Source organism: Oncorhynchus clarkii, chromosome 2 (assembly GCF_045791955.1).
Source record: "Oncorhynchus clarkii lewisi isolate Uvic-CL-2024 chromosome 2, UVic_Ocla_1.0, whole genome shotgun sequence".
In the NCBI taxonomy this organism is placed as follows: Eukaryota; Metazoa; Chordata; class Actinopteri; order Salmoniformes; family Salmonidae; genus Oncorhynchus; species Oncorhynchus clarkii.
Genome location: NC_092148.1, coordinates 36,017,785 through 36,031,950, shown reverse-complemented (window position 1 = coordinate 36,031,950; position 14,166 = coordinate 36,017,785). Strand labels below are relative to the sequence as shown.

The following is a 14,166-nucleotide window of genomic DNA, read 5'->3' as shown; positions in this document are numbered from 1 at the left end:
GAATTTGAGAGTGGTTGCGTTTGGCTACCGTGGTTACATACAGGACGGGCGATGTTATTGTTTAATAAGACTGAAGATTTATATTAAACAAGTTATATTTTTCCCGAGAGATAATTAAACAATTAAAATATAAAACAAATACATATACATTTAAAAAGGTATATTAACTTGTGAAACAAACAGTTCAGTATGATCTTCAAGGGCACCACCTATGGACTACCCGGACACAAGGGAGTGTCGGAATTTCCGGTGACGTCACCGCGTCTCAATATCCATAATGGGTCTGCAGCTGTCTGGAGAGCAACAATAACAAGAGAAGCTCAGCGATAAAACGAGTTATTGTCTCGTCTCTGACACCTTTGCTAGCCCCAACTTTACATCATTCTGTCACCAACACCCTCGGTGAATTAACTCTGGCCTCCGCTTCCTCCGACTCAGAAACCGGCGGAGCGTCGCCGCCACCGCGAAAGAAATACAGAGCTTCGGTGGCGGAGGGAGCAGGGGGGCTTGGGGCTGCAATTGGGTCAGCGGCCCTGTCTACAGTTGTGGGGATTTGAACTTTTCCCAATTCACCCGTTGCTCCTATCATTCGATTCAATCCGCACAGTGTAGCCCACATCAGCATTAATAACATGCAGGCCAACGGGGCAGGGCAGGGTCAAGATTCGGAGCTGTCCTGCCTAAACAACAGTGCGCAAAACGGAGAGTCGTCCTCAGCCGGGGAAGCTCACACTAACGTTAATGGACTATCCACAACAAACAATGGGAACTCTGTCAGTAACAACGACGGTATCCCAGCCCCAGCAGCATCCAACAACACCGTGTCTTCGGATGCAAACTCCGTGAAAAAGAAGAAACGTCTTTCTCAGTCAGAGGAAGATGTCATTAGACTTATAGGGCAACATTTACACGATTTAGGACTTAAGTAAGTAACGTTAGCTAACGTTCGCTTCCTAGCTAGCTGTCAGCTGATGCTAAATCATGTTCTTCATAATAAACGCGAATAAAGCAAGTCATCATGTTGACAGCGACTAGTTCGGTGAGATAAACAGAGGGGCTTTGTAGAGGTAAATGGAATACAGCACGGGTCCTTTAGAAAATTGATGAAGGGAGAAAGATGGCCATTAATACACAATTTAGCTAGTCTTGGTAGGAAGCTAGTTACTTTGGGGTCCAGAAATGGGACTTCATGAAATGACAAGAACATGCAGTTTTCTCGTTAAGTAGCCTAAAGAAACAACACTTCCCTAATCATCAGCCATATGCATAGTTATGTTTTAAGTGTAATTAAAAATATGCTCATAATGACATTACTCTTGGGAGTTGCCAAGACCATGGGAACTGGAAAATCTAGTCCAGAATGCTTTGAGAATGTTTGGTTACTCGATAGTATTTGCATGTCAATCAAGCCACAAGGTCACGTGAAATCGATATGTTTCGTTAAAGAAATTAGAAAATTGAACGGTCACAACATTTGCCTCCAACGTTAAAGATATGTCTACATATTTGATACAGCACAAGTCGAATTGTTTAGGACTTTGGCAAGCCATTGATAAAGATACAATGATCAGGCATTGTGATGTTGTACTTGACCAAGTAATAAGTTAGTAAACATGATTCAAATTAATTATTACTTTTTTATAACTTGGTCAGGGCTCTGACAAAATAAGAAATTGAACAAAAATTTTAGTGTTGAATATCTGTACATAAAATAATGGTATTTGCAAATACTTTGTATTTCTCCTTTGCAAGTGCTCAACCTCCCCCTCTCATCTACAGTCAGACAGTGGACCTGTTGATGCAGGAGTCTGGCTGCAGACTGGAGCATCCCTCTGCCACGAAGTTCCGCAACCATGTGGTGGAAGGAGAGTGGGACAAGGTGATGAAACCATTTGAGATGTTTTTATTTTTAATCATCTAACCTTAGAGGTTCACAACACATCTATTCTACTTGTTGACTTATTTTTTACATTTCTCCCAAACGTTTTAAACAATTTTGCTTATTAAGTTGAAATGTACAGTAGTTAGAAAACAGAAAATAACCTGTGTCTATTTTTTTGGTTTGAATATAGGCTGAAAGTGACCTGAATGAGTTAAAAGCATTGATGCATTCTCCAAGTGCTATTGTGGTAAGCCCAACAGTGCTACAGTTAGTGCTGAGTGATTGGTGCATTTTGAGGTCCATTTCGGTTTTGATTATATATCAAAAATAAAATAAAAAAAACGCTTTTCAATTCTTGTTCTTCACAGTAAATAAGGCATACTTTTATTACTGCTACCATCTATCAATCTTAGATTATGTATTTTCAGGTAGCGATATCACACAAAGCAACTGCTCTCTATCCCTATTGATTGTGTGTTCTTCTGTCTCTTGATTATGGTCATTGTAGGTAATTACCATGTTTTCTACACCAAACTATGTAGAATATTGGCCTGTTGGAAACTAACTACTACATTCCGCAGTTCAGGATTGATCTGATTTATCTCTAGAGAAATTGCACTCATAGAAAAAAAAACGGAATAAAATGGAATTCAAATAATTGAACTGAAATCGGTCAATTAGTTGTTTAAAAAGCCAAAAATAACCGACATTTCGGTTAGTCACTCAGCACTAGCTACAGTAGAATGCGGACAAGACATTGACAACTATTGCTTGTCAGAGTAAAAGAGTAGGATGTGTAGGCTACATTTTCTTCATAGACAACCATTTTGATATGTTTTAAGATGCATGTGCTTAACTCATAATGCACTCATATTTTCCTCCCCTGTCTGTCTTATTTTCTCCTCTATAGCGGATGAAGTTCCTGCTTCTGCAGCAGAAGTACCTGGAGTGTCTGGAGGATGCCAAGGTCCTGGAGGCGCTGCAGGTCCTGAGAGCTGAGCTCACTCCCCTCAAGTACAACACAGAGCGTATCCACATCCTGAGCGGGTAGCTACCTCTGATCAACAGTCCTAATGCCCTACCACACCCTAAATAAATGGCCTAGATCACAGAGATATAGCTAAGCCTCTTTTGAAATTGAAACCGCTGTCACTTGTAGTACCTTTTAAAACTAATTTGATCCACGTCCATTGCAATGTGACCAGATTCCAGATTCCATCAGTGAGGAGTGTTTGTGTTGGAATATAGCCAAATCCTCATTCCGAATGGCCGATGGTATGGATTTGTTAAAGACACATTTTTTGCTCCTCTTTAAATTTTAGCTGATTTTGAGTTAGACAGGGAATCCCATTATTCTAGCTGACTGTCTCCGTGGTGCTGGGGGTGAGTCCTGCAGGGCAGCCTAATACCGATGTCATCTATTTCCAAGGTACCTGATGTGCAGCCATGCAGAGGACCTGAGAGCAAAGGCAGAGTGGGAGGGCAAAGGCACTGCCTCCCGCACTAAACTCCTGGACAAGTTACAGAGTGAGTGCCATCTTACACGCACACATACACACACACACGCACATCTCACACACACACATCTCACACACACACACATACCACACACACACACATACCACATCCTCCCATTCAGCCTTCCCCCCGGTTTTAAGATGAGTGCACCTTTATTATCAAATGTATTCCTCTTGTTGGGTTCTGAGAATATGAAATATACTTATTCATGTCACCGAGGGAGAGAGGGAACTGTATAACGTTTACATTCTGTCCGGATATGTTATTGTTAGCCATCAGGGATCCTATGGGAGGAGAAAAGACACAGTCTGGAACGAGTCAACGTGACAGCCGTGAGTTGGGAAGGAGTGAGCACTTTGGGGCAGAGGTCAGGTCAGATGAAGTGAGGAAGAACGGGTATCACTAAGGTTCTGTCTAGCAACCGCGATGCATTGGCTGTTCAGATGTGTAGGAGGAGACTCAGCGTAGGAGAAGGGTTAAATATCTATGCTTGTGTGAAAATGTTTGGTTTGAGCTTTATTAACCATCCGTGAGTTTTAATAGGTTCATTCAGAACCTAACACTCTCCAGATTAGAAACGGAATTGATGGTCTGTAAACACATATTTTGTTCTTCTTTTCCGAGTGACATTTTAAGAATATACTTTCTTTTAAACAATGTATCTCTCTCCCTCTCTCTTTGTTCCCCTCATTCCTATCTTATCACACTGTGCCTCATTCCCTCCCTTCTCCTGTCTGCAGCGTACCTGCCTCCCTCTGTGATGCTGCCTCCGCGCCGGCTGCAGACCCTGCTGAGGCAGGCTGTGGAGCTGCAGAGAGAGCGTTGCCTCTACCACAACACCAAACTGGACAGTGGCCTGGACTCTGTGTCCCTCCTCCTGGACCACGCCTGCAGCCGGTAAGGCTCTGTCTATATTTGTCTGTCCTTTCTGTGTTCATTCCATTAATTGGGCCGTCAAAATTGCCTTGCCTTGGACCGTAGCTGTAATGGTCTTAATTCCCAGTAATAGTTTGTTTTGCTTCTATTATGGTTATGTCACAAGATTGTTTGTATAGATTAGAGGTCGACCGATTAATCGGAATGGCCAATTAATTAGGGCCGATTTCAAGTTTTCATAACAATCGGAAATCGGTATTTTTGAGCGCCGATTTCCGATTATATAAAAAAAAATTTTTTTTTTGTTTTTATACCTTTTATTTAACTAGGCAAGTCAGTTAAGAACACATTTGGGTTAACTGCCTTGTTCAGGGGCAGAACGACAGATTTTCACCTTGTCAGCTCAGGGGTTCCAATCTTGCAACCGCACAGTTAACTAGTCCAACGCTCTAACCATTGCACTCCACGAGTAGCCTGCCTGTTACGCGAACACAGTAGAAGCCAAGGTAAATTGCTAGCTAGCATTAAACTTATCTTATAAAAAACAATCAATCATAATCACTAGTTATAACTACTGATCCAGTTTAGCAGGCAATATTAACCAGGTGAAATTGTGTCATTGCACACAGAGTCAGGGTATATGCAACAGTTTGGGCTGCCTGGCTCATTGCGAACTAATTTGCCAGAATTTTACGTAATTATGACATACATTGAAAGTTGTGCAATGTAACAGGAATATTTAGATTTAGGGATGCCATCCGTTAGATTTAAAAAAAAATACAGAACGGTTCCGTATTTCACTGAAATAATAAACGTTTTGTTTTCGAAATGATAGTTTCCGGATTTGATCATATTAATGACCAAAGGCTCGTATTTCTGTGTGTTATTATGTTATAATTAAGTCTGATTTGATAGAGCGGTCTGACTGAGCAGCAGCAGGCCCGTAATCATTCATTCAAACAGCACTTTCGTGCGTTTTGCCAGCAACTCTTCACAAGCACAGCGCTGTTTATGACTTCAAGCCTATCAGCCTAATGGCTGGTGTAACCAATGTGAAATGGCTAGCTAGTTAGCTGGGTGTGCGCTAATACTGTTTCAAACGTCACTCGCTTTTAGATTTGGAGTAGTTATTCCCCTTGCGCTGTAAGGCTTTTGTGGAGCGATGGGTAACGATGCTTCGAGTGTGGCAATACTATAGTGCCTATAAGAACATCCAATAGTCAAAGGTATATGAAATACAAATGGTATAGAGAGAAATAGTCCTATAAATACTATATTAACTACAACCTAAAAACTCTTACCTTGGAATATTGAAGTCTCATGTTAAAAGGAACCACCAACTTTCATATGTTCTCATGTTCTGAGCAAGGAACTTAAACGTTAGCTTTTTACATGGCACACATTTTTACATGGCACATATTACTTTCTTCTCCAACACTTTGTTTTTGCATTATTTAAACCAAATGAACATGTTTCATTATTTATTTGAGGCTAAATTGATTTTATTGTTGTTTTATATTAAGTTAAAATAAGTGTTGATTCAGTATTGTTGTAATTGTCCTTATTACAAATTAAAAAAATGTAAAAAAATCAGCCGATTAATCGGTATCGGCTTTTTTTGGTCATCCAATAATCGGTATCGGCGTTGAAAAATCATAATCGGTCGAACTCTAGTATAGATCATATGTATTCACGCGCCATTGACTAATGTTCGTTTTCTGACAGTCACATTTTCTAACTGGATAGGAAATTAAGTGATTCCTTTAAACCAATGCTAAAACCTCAGCGCGTTGTCATTATCTGCCCTGGTTTAAAAATATATAATTTAGGTACCCACACTAGCTGGGTAGAACGTTCAGGGTGATACGGTCTATTCCTTGAATTAACAAAACCTTATTCTCTCCTATATGTCCTCTCTCCCTGACGTCTACAGGAAACAGTTCCCTTGCTACACCCAGCAGATCCTCACCGAACACTGCAATGAAGTGTGGTTCTGCAAGTTCTCCAATGACGGCACCAAACTGGCCACGGGATCCAAAGACACCACAGTCATCGTGTGGCATGTCAACACAGTAGGAACCTTTCTCATTACAGATGAACCATTATCATGCTGATAAGTGTATCAGGTTTTAGTAAACAGCATATAAGAGAGGGGGGTTTCAAAGGGGTGGCGGGGGCAGGAAGATGTGAACTTTGGGGGAAATTATTAGCTGAGGTGATAACTGTGCTGCTGATTGACAGGAGAGTCACCAGTTGAAGCTGATGAAGACTCTAGAGGGCCACGCCTACGGTGTCTCATACCTGGCCTGGAGCCCTGATGACACTTACTTGATTGCCTGTGGCCCCGATGACTGCTCAGAGCTGTGGCTGTGGAACGTACAGGTAATGTTGGATTTACTTTTTATCCAGAAAGCTTGCTGTTGGAAAGATCAAAAGTCCTCTACAAAGTTCTATTCGTCAATGATTGTGTTGCGGGTAAATTAGAGATGACTTCCACATCTTACTCTCACCAGGATGAAAATGGTAGTTGTTATTGTCATGTTATTACTAGGCATTAAAAAAGTTTAAAGGTTTTTTAAAAAGTCCTCCCTGCTCACTCACCCATGTCTCTTGTCATTGGCCAGACGGGTGAGTTGCGGACAAAAATGAGCCAATCACATGAGGACAGTCTGACCAGTGTGGCTTGGAATCCAGACGGCAAACGCTTCGTCACCGGAGGCCAGAGGGGCCAATTCTACCAGTGTGTGAGTGTCTTCCATCAGGGTGTAACTTGTCTGTCTCAGCATAAGGGCAGATTGAGCTATTATGTGTGTTGGGACTAATCAGTGCATTGAGGTTGATATAACCTTATCCCCAGGATCTGGATGGTAACCTGCTGGACTCGTGGGAAGGAGTAAGGGTTCAATGCCTGTGGTGCCTGGGTGATGCTCGAACCGTCCTAGCATCAGACACACACCAGCGTATCCGTGGTTACAACTTTGAGGACCTTACGGACAGAAACATGTGAGTTAGTCCCATTCATTGTCATATCTAATCATTGTTTCTATATGCACGAGGCCCATCCTGTGCTTATGCAAGTTCTGTGTTTGTGCTGCATTTCCACAGAGTCCAGGAGGACCATCCAATCATGTCTTTCACAGTTTCAAAGAACGGGAGGTTAGCTCTGCTGAATGTGGCTACTCAGGTGAGTGGTTTGGCTTTTCTTTGGGGGGGGGGGGTTTGGTCAGGTTTATGTCGAGCTGTCTGAGAGTGCACCGGTCAATATTCTGCCTGTCTGTAGGGTGTGCACCTGTGGGACCTACATGACCGGGTGCTGGTGAGGAAGTATCAGGGTGTGACACAGGGCTTCTACACCATCCACTCCTGCTTTGGAGGACACAACGAAGACTTCATCGCCAGTGGGAGTGAGGGTAAGGCCACGTCCTCCTCTAGTCGATGTGCCCAAATTATGCTTTGACATTACTTTCAGTATTCTTTGTAAACCTGTCAGTATAACCACACTAACTCACTCACACATCAGGGCTGTTTATTAGCTCATGCAACAGAAAACGTTTTCAAACAATTTGCAAAGGAAAAAGGCCAGGTAGTCCCTCCCTGTTTGTCTGTTTTCTTCCATTTGTTGCCTAATGAACATGACCCAGGAAAAGGTAGAGGTGAATGTTTAACACTCACATGGTCTGGTTTATACTGTGTGTCCTCCATCTACAGATCACAAAGTGTACATCTGGCACAGGCGCAGTGAGCTGCCCATCGCAGAGTTGACAGGTCATTCACGTACAGTGAACTGTGTGAGCTGGAATCCTGTAGTGCCCGGTCTCCTGGCCAGCGCCTCAGACGACGGCACTGTCCGAATCTGGGGGCCCGCCCCTTTCCTTGATGTCCAGGATGCTGAGGGGCTAAACGGTACGGATTTATTTGACTGGTCATCATACTTTAACTAGTGGCCTAGAGCCCTCTTTATATCTGCCATATGTTTTTGGGTTCAGTGTATATTATTACCATAGTCTCTACACTGTAATTATGAGACAAAGTGATGTAAAATACAATTTGAAAGGTTTTTAAGTCTATTGTGTAGGGGTGGACCAAGAAGTTAAAGGTAATATACATGCAAGTGCCTCTTCTATAATTAACTCTACATATGGCATTGTTGGGAGATTTGGAAAGCCATAATCAATCAACAATATAATTGTACTTTGGGTAAAAATGTGTATCTTTAACATACAATCTGTAGATCCTATAGGATTAGACAGGTTCAGAATTTATGTGAAACGGCACAGTTGAAAAATATATGGCACATGGAAATCATACGAGGGCAGTTTACGGCAATAGGTGGGATGGTCTGAGAGTAGCTGGGGGGGGGGGGGGTTAAGGTGATAGGTGGGGGAGTTGAGGGGTGGGGTTAAGGTGATAGGTGGGATGGTCTGAGAGTAGCTGAGGGGTGGGGTTAAGGTGATAGGTGGGATGGTCTGAGAGTAGCTGAGGGGTGGGGTTAAGGTGATAGGTGGGATGGTCTGAGAATAGCTGAGGGGTGGGGTTAAGGTGATAGGTGGGATGGTCTGAGAGTAGCTGAGGGGTGGGGTTAAGGTGATAGGTGGGATGGTCTGAGAGTAGCTGAGGGGTGGGGTTAAAAGCTCATGTTCTATAATAGTTATGACTGACAACGTAATGTATAAATAAGTACTCTTCTATATAGATGTAATGTATATAAAAATATAAAATTATTTTATTCTTGCTATGTAACTACTGTAAAGAAAATCAAAAGTGGCATCTATGTAAAACGTGTGTAGACTACATGTAACAAGAAAATAAAAGACTGTAAGAACAATGTTTATTTTTGTCATCCGAAGAAGGGGATGTTCAAAAGATAAACAATAAATGAAAATGCTGTTCTGTTTCTCTCTCTCCCTGAAAGAATGTTGTAGCATGGACAGCTGATGGTGACCCTGGAGCAGAAGACACTACTTCTCGAATCCAGGAGAAAAACACTAAACTCTAACGAATGAAGCAGAGAAACTATTGCGTTTTGACAGCTGCTTTCTGAAGGTTTTGCTCTGGGGCTGTGCTCCAGTGGCAGGTGATAACGTCACACACACGGAGATGTCAGACAAATCACTTAAATTAACTGATTACCAAGCAGGCACCTTGACTGACCTCCCACCTCTTCTTACCTGTGTGGCTCACAGTGTCTGATGTCTGTTGCACCTCCTGTGTTCAGCCAGGCCCCATCCTCTTTCGTCTTGGAGCTAACCCCAGGTCTGCCACCTTTCACCTGCCTCGTCGAGAGTTTATTATTTATTATTGATAGTATTATTTATTGTCATGATTAGTACGTTGATATATAGAGAGAGGGCTATAGTGGTGGAGAGTGGTATGGGTATATACAGTGCTGTGAAAAAGTATTTGCCCCTTTTTAATTCTCTACTTTTGCATATTTTTGATACTAAATGTTATCAGATCTTCAACCAAAACCGAATATTAGATAAAGGGAACCTGAGTGAACAAATACCACAACAATTACATACTTATTTCATAAACAAAGTTATGCAACACCCAATTCCCCTATGTGAAAAAGTAATTGCACCCTTACACTCAGTAACTGGTTGTGCCATCTTTAGCTACAATGACTCGAACCAAACGCTTCCTGTAGTTGTTGATCAGTCTCTCATGTCGCTGTGGAGGAATTTTGGCCCACTCTTCCATGCAGAACTGCTTTAACTCAGCGACATTGTAGGTTTTCCAGCATGAACTGCATGTTTCAAGTCCTGCCACAACATCTCAATTGGGATTAGGTCTGGACTTTGACTAGGCCATTCCAAAACTTCAAATTTGTTGCTTTTTAGCCATTTTCATGTAGACTTGATTGTGTGTTTTGGATCTTGCTGCATGACCCAGCTGCACTTCAGCTTCAGCTCACGGATGGATAGCCTGACATTCTCCTGTAGAATTCTCTGATACAGAGCAGAATTCATGGTTTGTTCTATTAAGGCAAGTCACCCAGGTCCTGAGGCAGCAAAGCATCCCCAAACTATCACACTACCACCATCATACTTAAGGTTTTTATTGTGGAATGCAGTGTTTGGTTTTCACCAGGCGTAATGGTACACATGTCATTATAAAAGTTATACTTTTGAATCATCTGTCCATAGAACATTCTTCCAAGAGTCTTAATGGAAGTCCATGTGCATTTTGGCAAACTTGAGTCTTTGTGAATAAGGGTCCCATTATGTCTTAACGAAAACCAAACACTGCATTCCACAGTAAGAAACTCATAGCAACGGTCAAGCATGGTGCTGGTAGTGGGATGGTTTGGGGATGCTTTGCTGCCTTAGGAGCTGGACGACTTGCCTTTAATAGAAGGAACCATGAATTATGCTCTGTATCAGAGAATTCTACAGGAGAATATCAGGCCATCAGTCTGTGAGCTGAAGCGCAGCTGAGGGGTGGTGACCTGTCAACTCTGCGATGGGCTGGGTCATGCAGCAAGACAATGATCCAAAACACCCAATCAAGTCTACATGAAAATGGTTAAAAAGTAACAAATGTTATGTTTTGGAATGGATTAGTCAAAGTCCAGACCTAATCCCAATTGAGATGTTGTGGCAGGACTTGACAAAAGCAGTTCATGCTTGAAAATCCCAAAATATCGCTAAAGCATATCATTAAAGCAGTTCTGCATGCAAGAGTGGGTGAAAATTCCTCCACAGCGATGTGAGACACTGATCAACAACTAGAGGAAGCATTTGGTTGCAGTCATTGCAGCTAAAGTTGGCACAACCAGTTATGGAGTGTAAGGGGGCAATTCGTTTTTCACACAGGGTAATTGGGTGTTGCATAACTTTGTTAATACATTTTTTTGTAAATTCGGGTTCCCTTTATCTAATACTGGGTTTTGATTGAAGATCTGATAACATTCGCTATCAAAAATATGCCAAAATCAAAAAGGGGGCAAATACTTTTCACGGCACTGTATATCTATGTTGTTCTTCCAACAGGAAAGTAATTTTTATTGGTTTATTTATTGCCTCTAATAAACCTCTCAACGTATATGAGATTGGGGTTTTCACACGCTGAAAATAATGACGTTTTTTATTTCACCTCAAACTTTTAGCTATTTTTAAATGACAGGACTTACAGGCATTTTAACTGAATCGGATGGATATAAAATCCACAAATCTAAGTGAATCTTGGAGATGCTTGTATTGTTATGATGATTACGTTTGTTTAGTGTTTTTTAACACAGTTAAATACCCTTTTAAATTGGATGTAGCTTTGTTTCCCCAAAGGATGGGATGGTGAGATTGATGTGCATGTTGCTTAGGCCTCACTGCTGCCAGAAGAAACCATTTTGACCACCTGTGGTTCAGCTAAATAGCATTTGATTATATGGTGGCTATGCTCTTACTCTTCAGAGTCCATGCTAGACCTAGTGAAGCACGTGCTGAGGCTAACTTTCTAAAGGGAATGTTTAGGAGGTTAAAAACTGAGCAAAAAAAGAAACGTCTCACTGTTAACTGCGTTTATTTTCAGCAAACTTAACATGTGTAAATATATGTATGAACATAACAAGATTCAACAACTGAGACATAAACTGAACAAGTTCCACAGACGTGACTAACAGAAATGGAATAATGTGTCCCTGATCAAAGGGGGGGTCAAAAGTAGCAGTCAGTATCTGGTGTGGCTACCAGCTGCATTAAGTACTACAGTCCATCTCCTCATGGACTGCACCAGATTTGCCAGTTCTTGCTGTGAGATGGTACTCTTCCACCAAGGCACCTGCAAGTTCCCGGAAATTTCTGGGGAGAATGGCCCTAGCCCTCACCCTCCGATCCAACAGGTCCCAGACGTGCTCAATGGGATTGAGATCCGGCCGCTTCACTGGCCATGGCAAACACTGACATTCCTGTCTTGCAGGAAATCACGCACAGAACGAGCAGTATGGCATTGACATGCTGGAGGGTCATGTCAGGATGAGCCTGCAGGAAGGGTACCACATGAGGGAGGAGGATGTCTTCCCTGTAACGCACAGCGTTGATTGCCTGCAATGACAACAAGCTCAGTCCGATGATGCTGTGACACACCGCCCCAGACCATGACGGACCCTCCACCTCCAAATCGATCCCACTCCAGAGTACAGGCCTCAGTGTAACGCTCATTCCTTCGACGATAAACGCGAGTCCGACCATCACACCTGGTGAGACAAAACAGCGACTCGTCAGTGAAGAGCACTTTTTGCCAGTCCAGCGACGGTGGGTTTGTGCCCATAGGCGACGTTGTTGCCGGTGATGTCTGGTGAGGACCTGCCTTACAACAGGCCTACAAGCCCTCAGTCCAGTTCTTCTCAGCCTATTGCGGACAGTCTGAGCACTGATAGAGGGATTGTGCATTTCTGGTCTAACTCGGGCAGTTGTTGTTGCCATCCTGTTCCTGTCCCGCAGGTGTGATGTTTGGATGTACCGACCCTGTGCAGGTGTTGTTACACGTGGTCTGCCACTGCGAGGACGATCAACTGTCCGACCTGCCTCCCTGTAGTGCTGACTTAGGCATCTCACAGTACGGACATTGCAATTCATTGCCCTGCCCACATCTGCAGTCCTCATGCCTCCTTGCAGCATGTCTAAGGCACGTTCACGCAGATAAGCTTGGGCATCTTTCTTTTGGTGTTTTTCAGAGTCAGTGGAAAGGCCTCTTTAGTGTCCTAAGTTTTCATAACTGTGACCTTAATTGCCTACTGTCTGTAAGCTGTTAGTGTCTTAATGACCGTTCCACAGGTGCATGTTCATTAGTTGTTTATGGTTCATTGAACAAGCATGGGAAACAGTGTTTAAACCCTTTACAATGAAGATGTGTGAAGTTATTTTGATTTTTACGAATTATCTTTGAAAGACCGGGTCCTGAAAAAGGGACGTTTCTTTTTTTGCTGAGTTTAGTTGTGGAGTGGTTAGGTGGTGAAGGAATTGCTTAAACTTGCTGTTTGAACTGGGTTGTATCACCCTTAACATCAACGGGGTTAACTGGGTTTTCCTTGACTTTGATCTCATTTGTGTGTCCTCCATTTCCCTCGTCTCTCACTTGTTCCCTTCTCTCCTATCCCTCACCTTTATCGCTTACATTTTTGGTGTATCCACTTTTTTCTCTAGCTGTGGTGAAATTAGCATTTATTTGCTTTGTTTTTCCTTTTCCTGATTTATGTATTCAATACAGGCTGACATAAAATGTCTTTGAAAAACTTGCTTATCTGTTTATGGCTTTTGTTTTTTTCTCTGTACTATCATTGGCCTCTTCAACCATGTATTTTTCCACAATTTAACATGTATTCATTTGTACATGTACAAATTGTTCCTGATGTGCTATATATCTGTGGATGTATAGAGAGTGTAAGAGCAGCGTATAGGCTAAGCATTTTTCTGTGACACAGATCTCCCCTGCATCAGGCGAGCGCCTGCCCACAGGTCATTACAGCCACCACCAGCTTGTTTTATTACAGAAGACCGATAGATATAAAAAATATGTATACACACACCTCAGTACAGATCAAACAATCACAGATGTGTTCTAGGTTCAGTTTATGCAAGTTCTTGAGACGTACCTTATTTCCTTCTCCTTGCTGTAAACGCTTGGCGAGGTGAGAAGCCATTTATTAGGTTTGTTAGCAGCTAGGTTCGGAAGAATCCGTTTTGCATTTAAGTGTTATTACAAAAAGTGATTGTACTGTAACGTTATGTATGCATATTTTCAATAAAGCATTCAGGGTTTTAAGACCATGAGTGATGGCTTTAATGATTAGCAGCTTACGAAACACAGTCACAGAAATTATATTTTCAAAACATGACTTTGGACTACAGTATTAACCCTACCACAATATAATCTCACAAAAAAAAAGACACCAA

The 14,166-nt window shown here is 42.2% G+C and overlaps 1 protein-coding gene across 4 annotated transcripts; it reads left to right on the top strand.

The window, feature by feature from the left end:
* Positions 1-395: 395 nt before the first annotated feature.
* On the top strand, positions 396-9,505 carry LOC139367251 (WD repeat-containing protein 26-like). Of its 4 annotated transcripts, none has more exons than XM_071105504.1 (14): positions 396-925; positions 1,780-1,879; positions 2,073-2,129; positions 2,793-2,929; positions 3,312-3,409; positions 4,141-4,297; positions 6,210-6,348; positions 6,518-6,658; positions 6,901-7,020; positions 7,134-7,279; positions 7,382-7,460; positions 7,557-7,686; positions 7,985-8,179; positions 9,199-9,505. In XM_071105504.1, the coding sequence occupies exons 1-14, from the start codon at positions 633-635 to the stop codon at positions 9,270-9,272; spliced, it is 1,866 nt and encodes a 621-aa protein (XP_070961605.1). In that variant the 5' UTR covers positions 396-632; the 3' UTR covers positions 9,273-9,505. The 4 variants fall into 4 exon arrangements, with proteins under 4 accessions (XP_070961605.1, XP_070961603.1, XP_070961608.1 ...); XM_071105502.1 differs by having other exon boundaries at positions 1,753-1,879; XM_071105507.1 differs by having other exon boundaries at positions 9,189-9,436.
* The last annotated feature ends 4,661 nt before the right edge of the window (positions 9,506-14,166 follow it).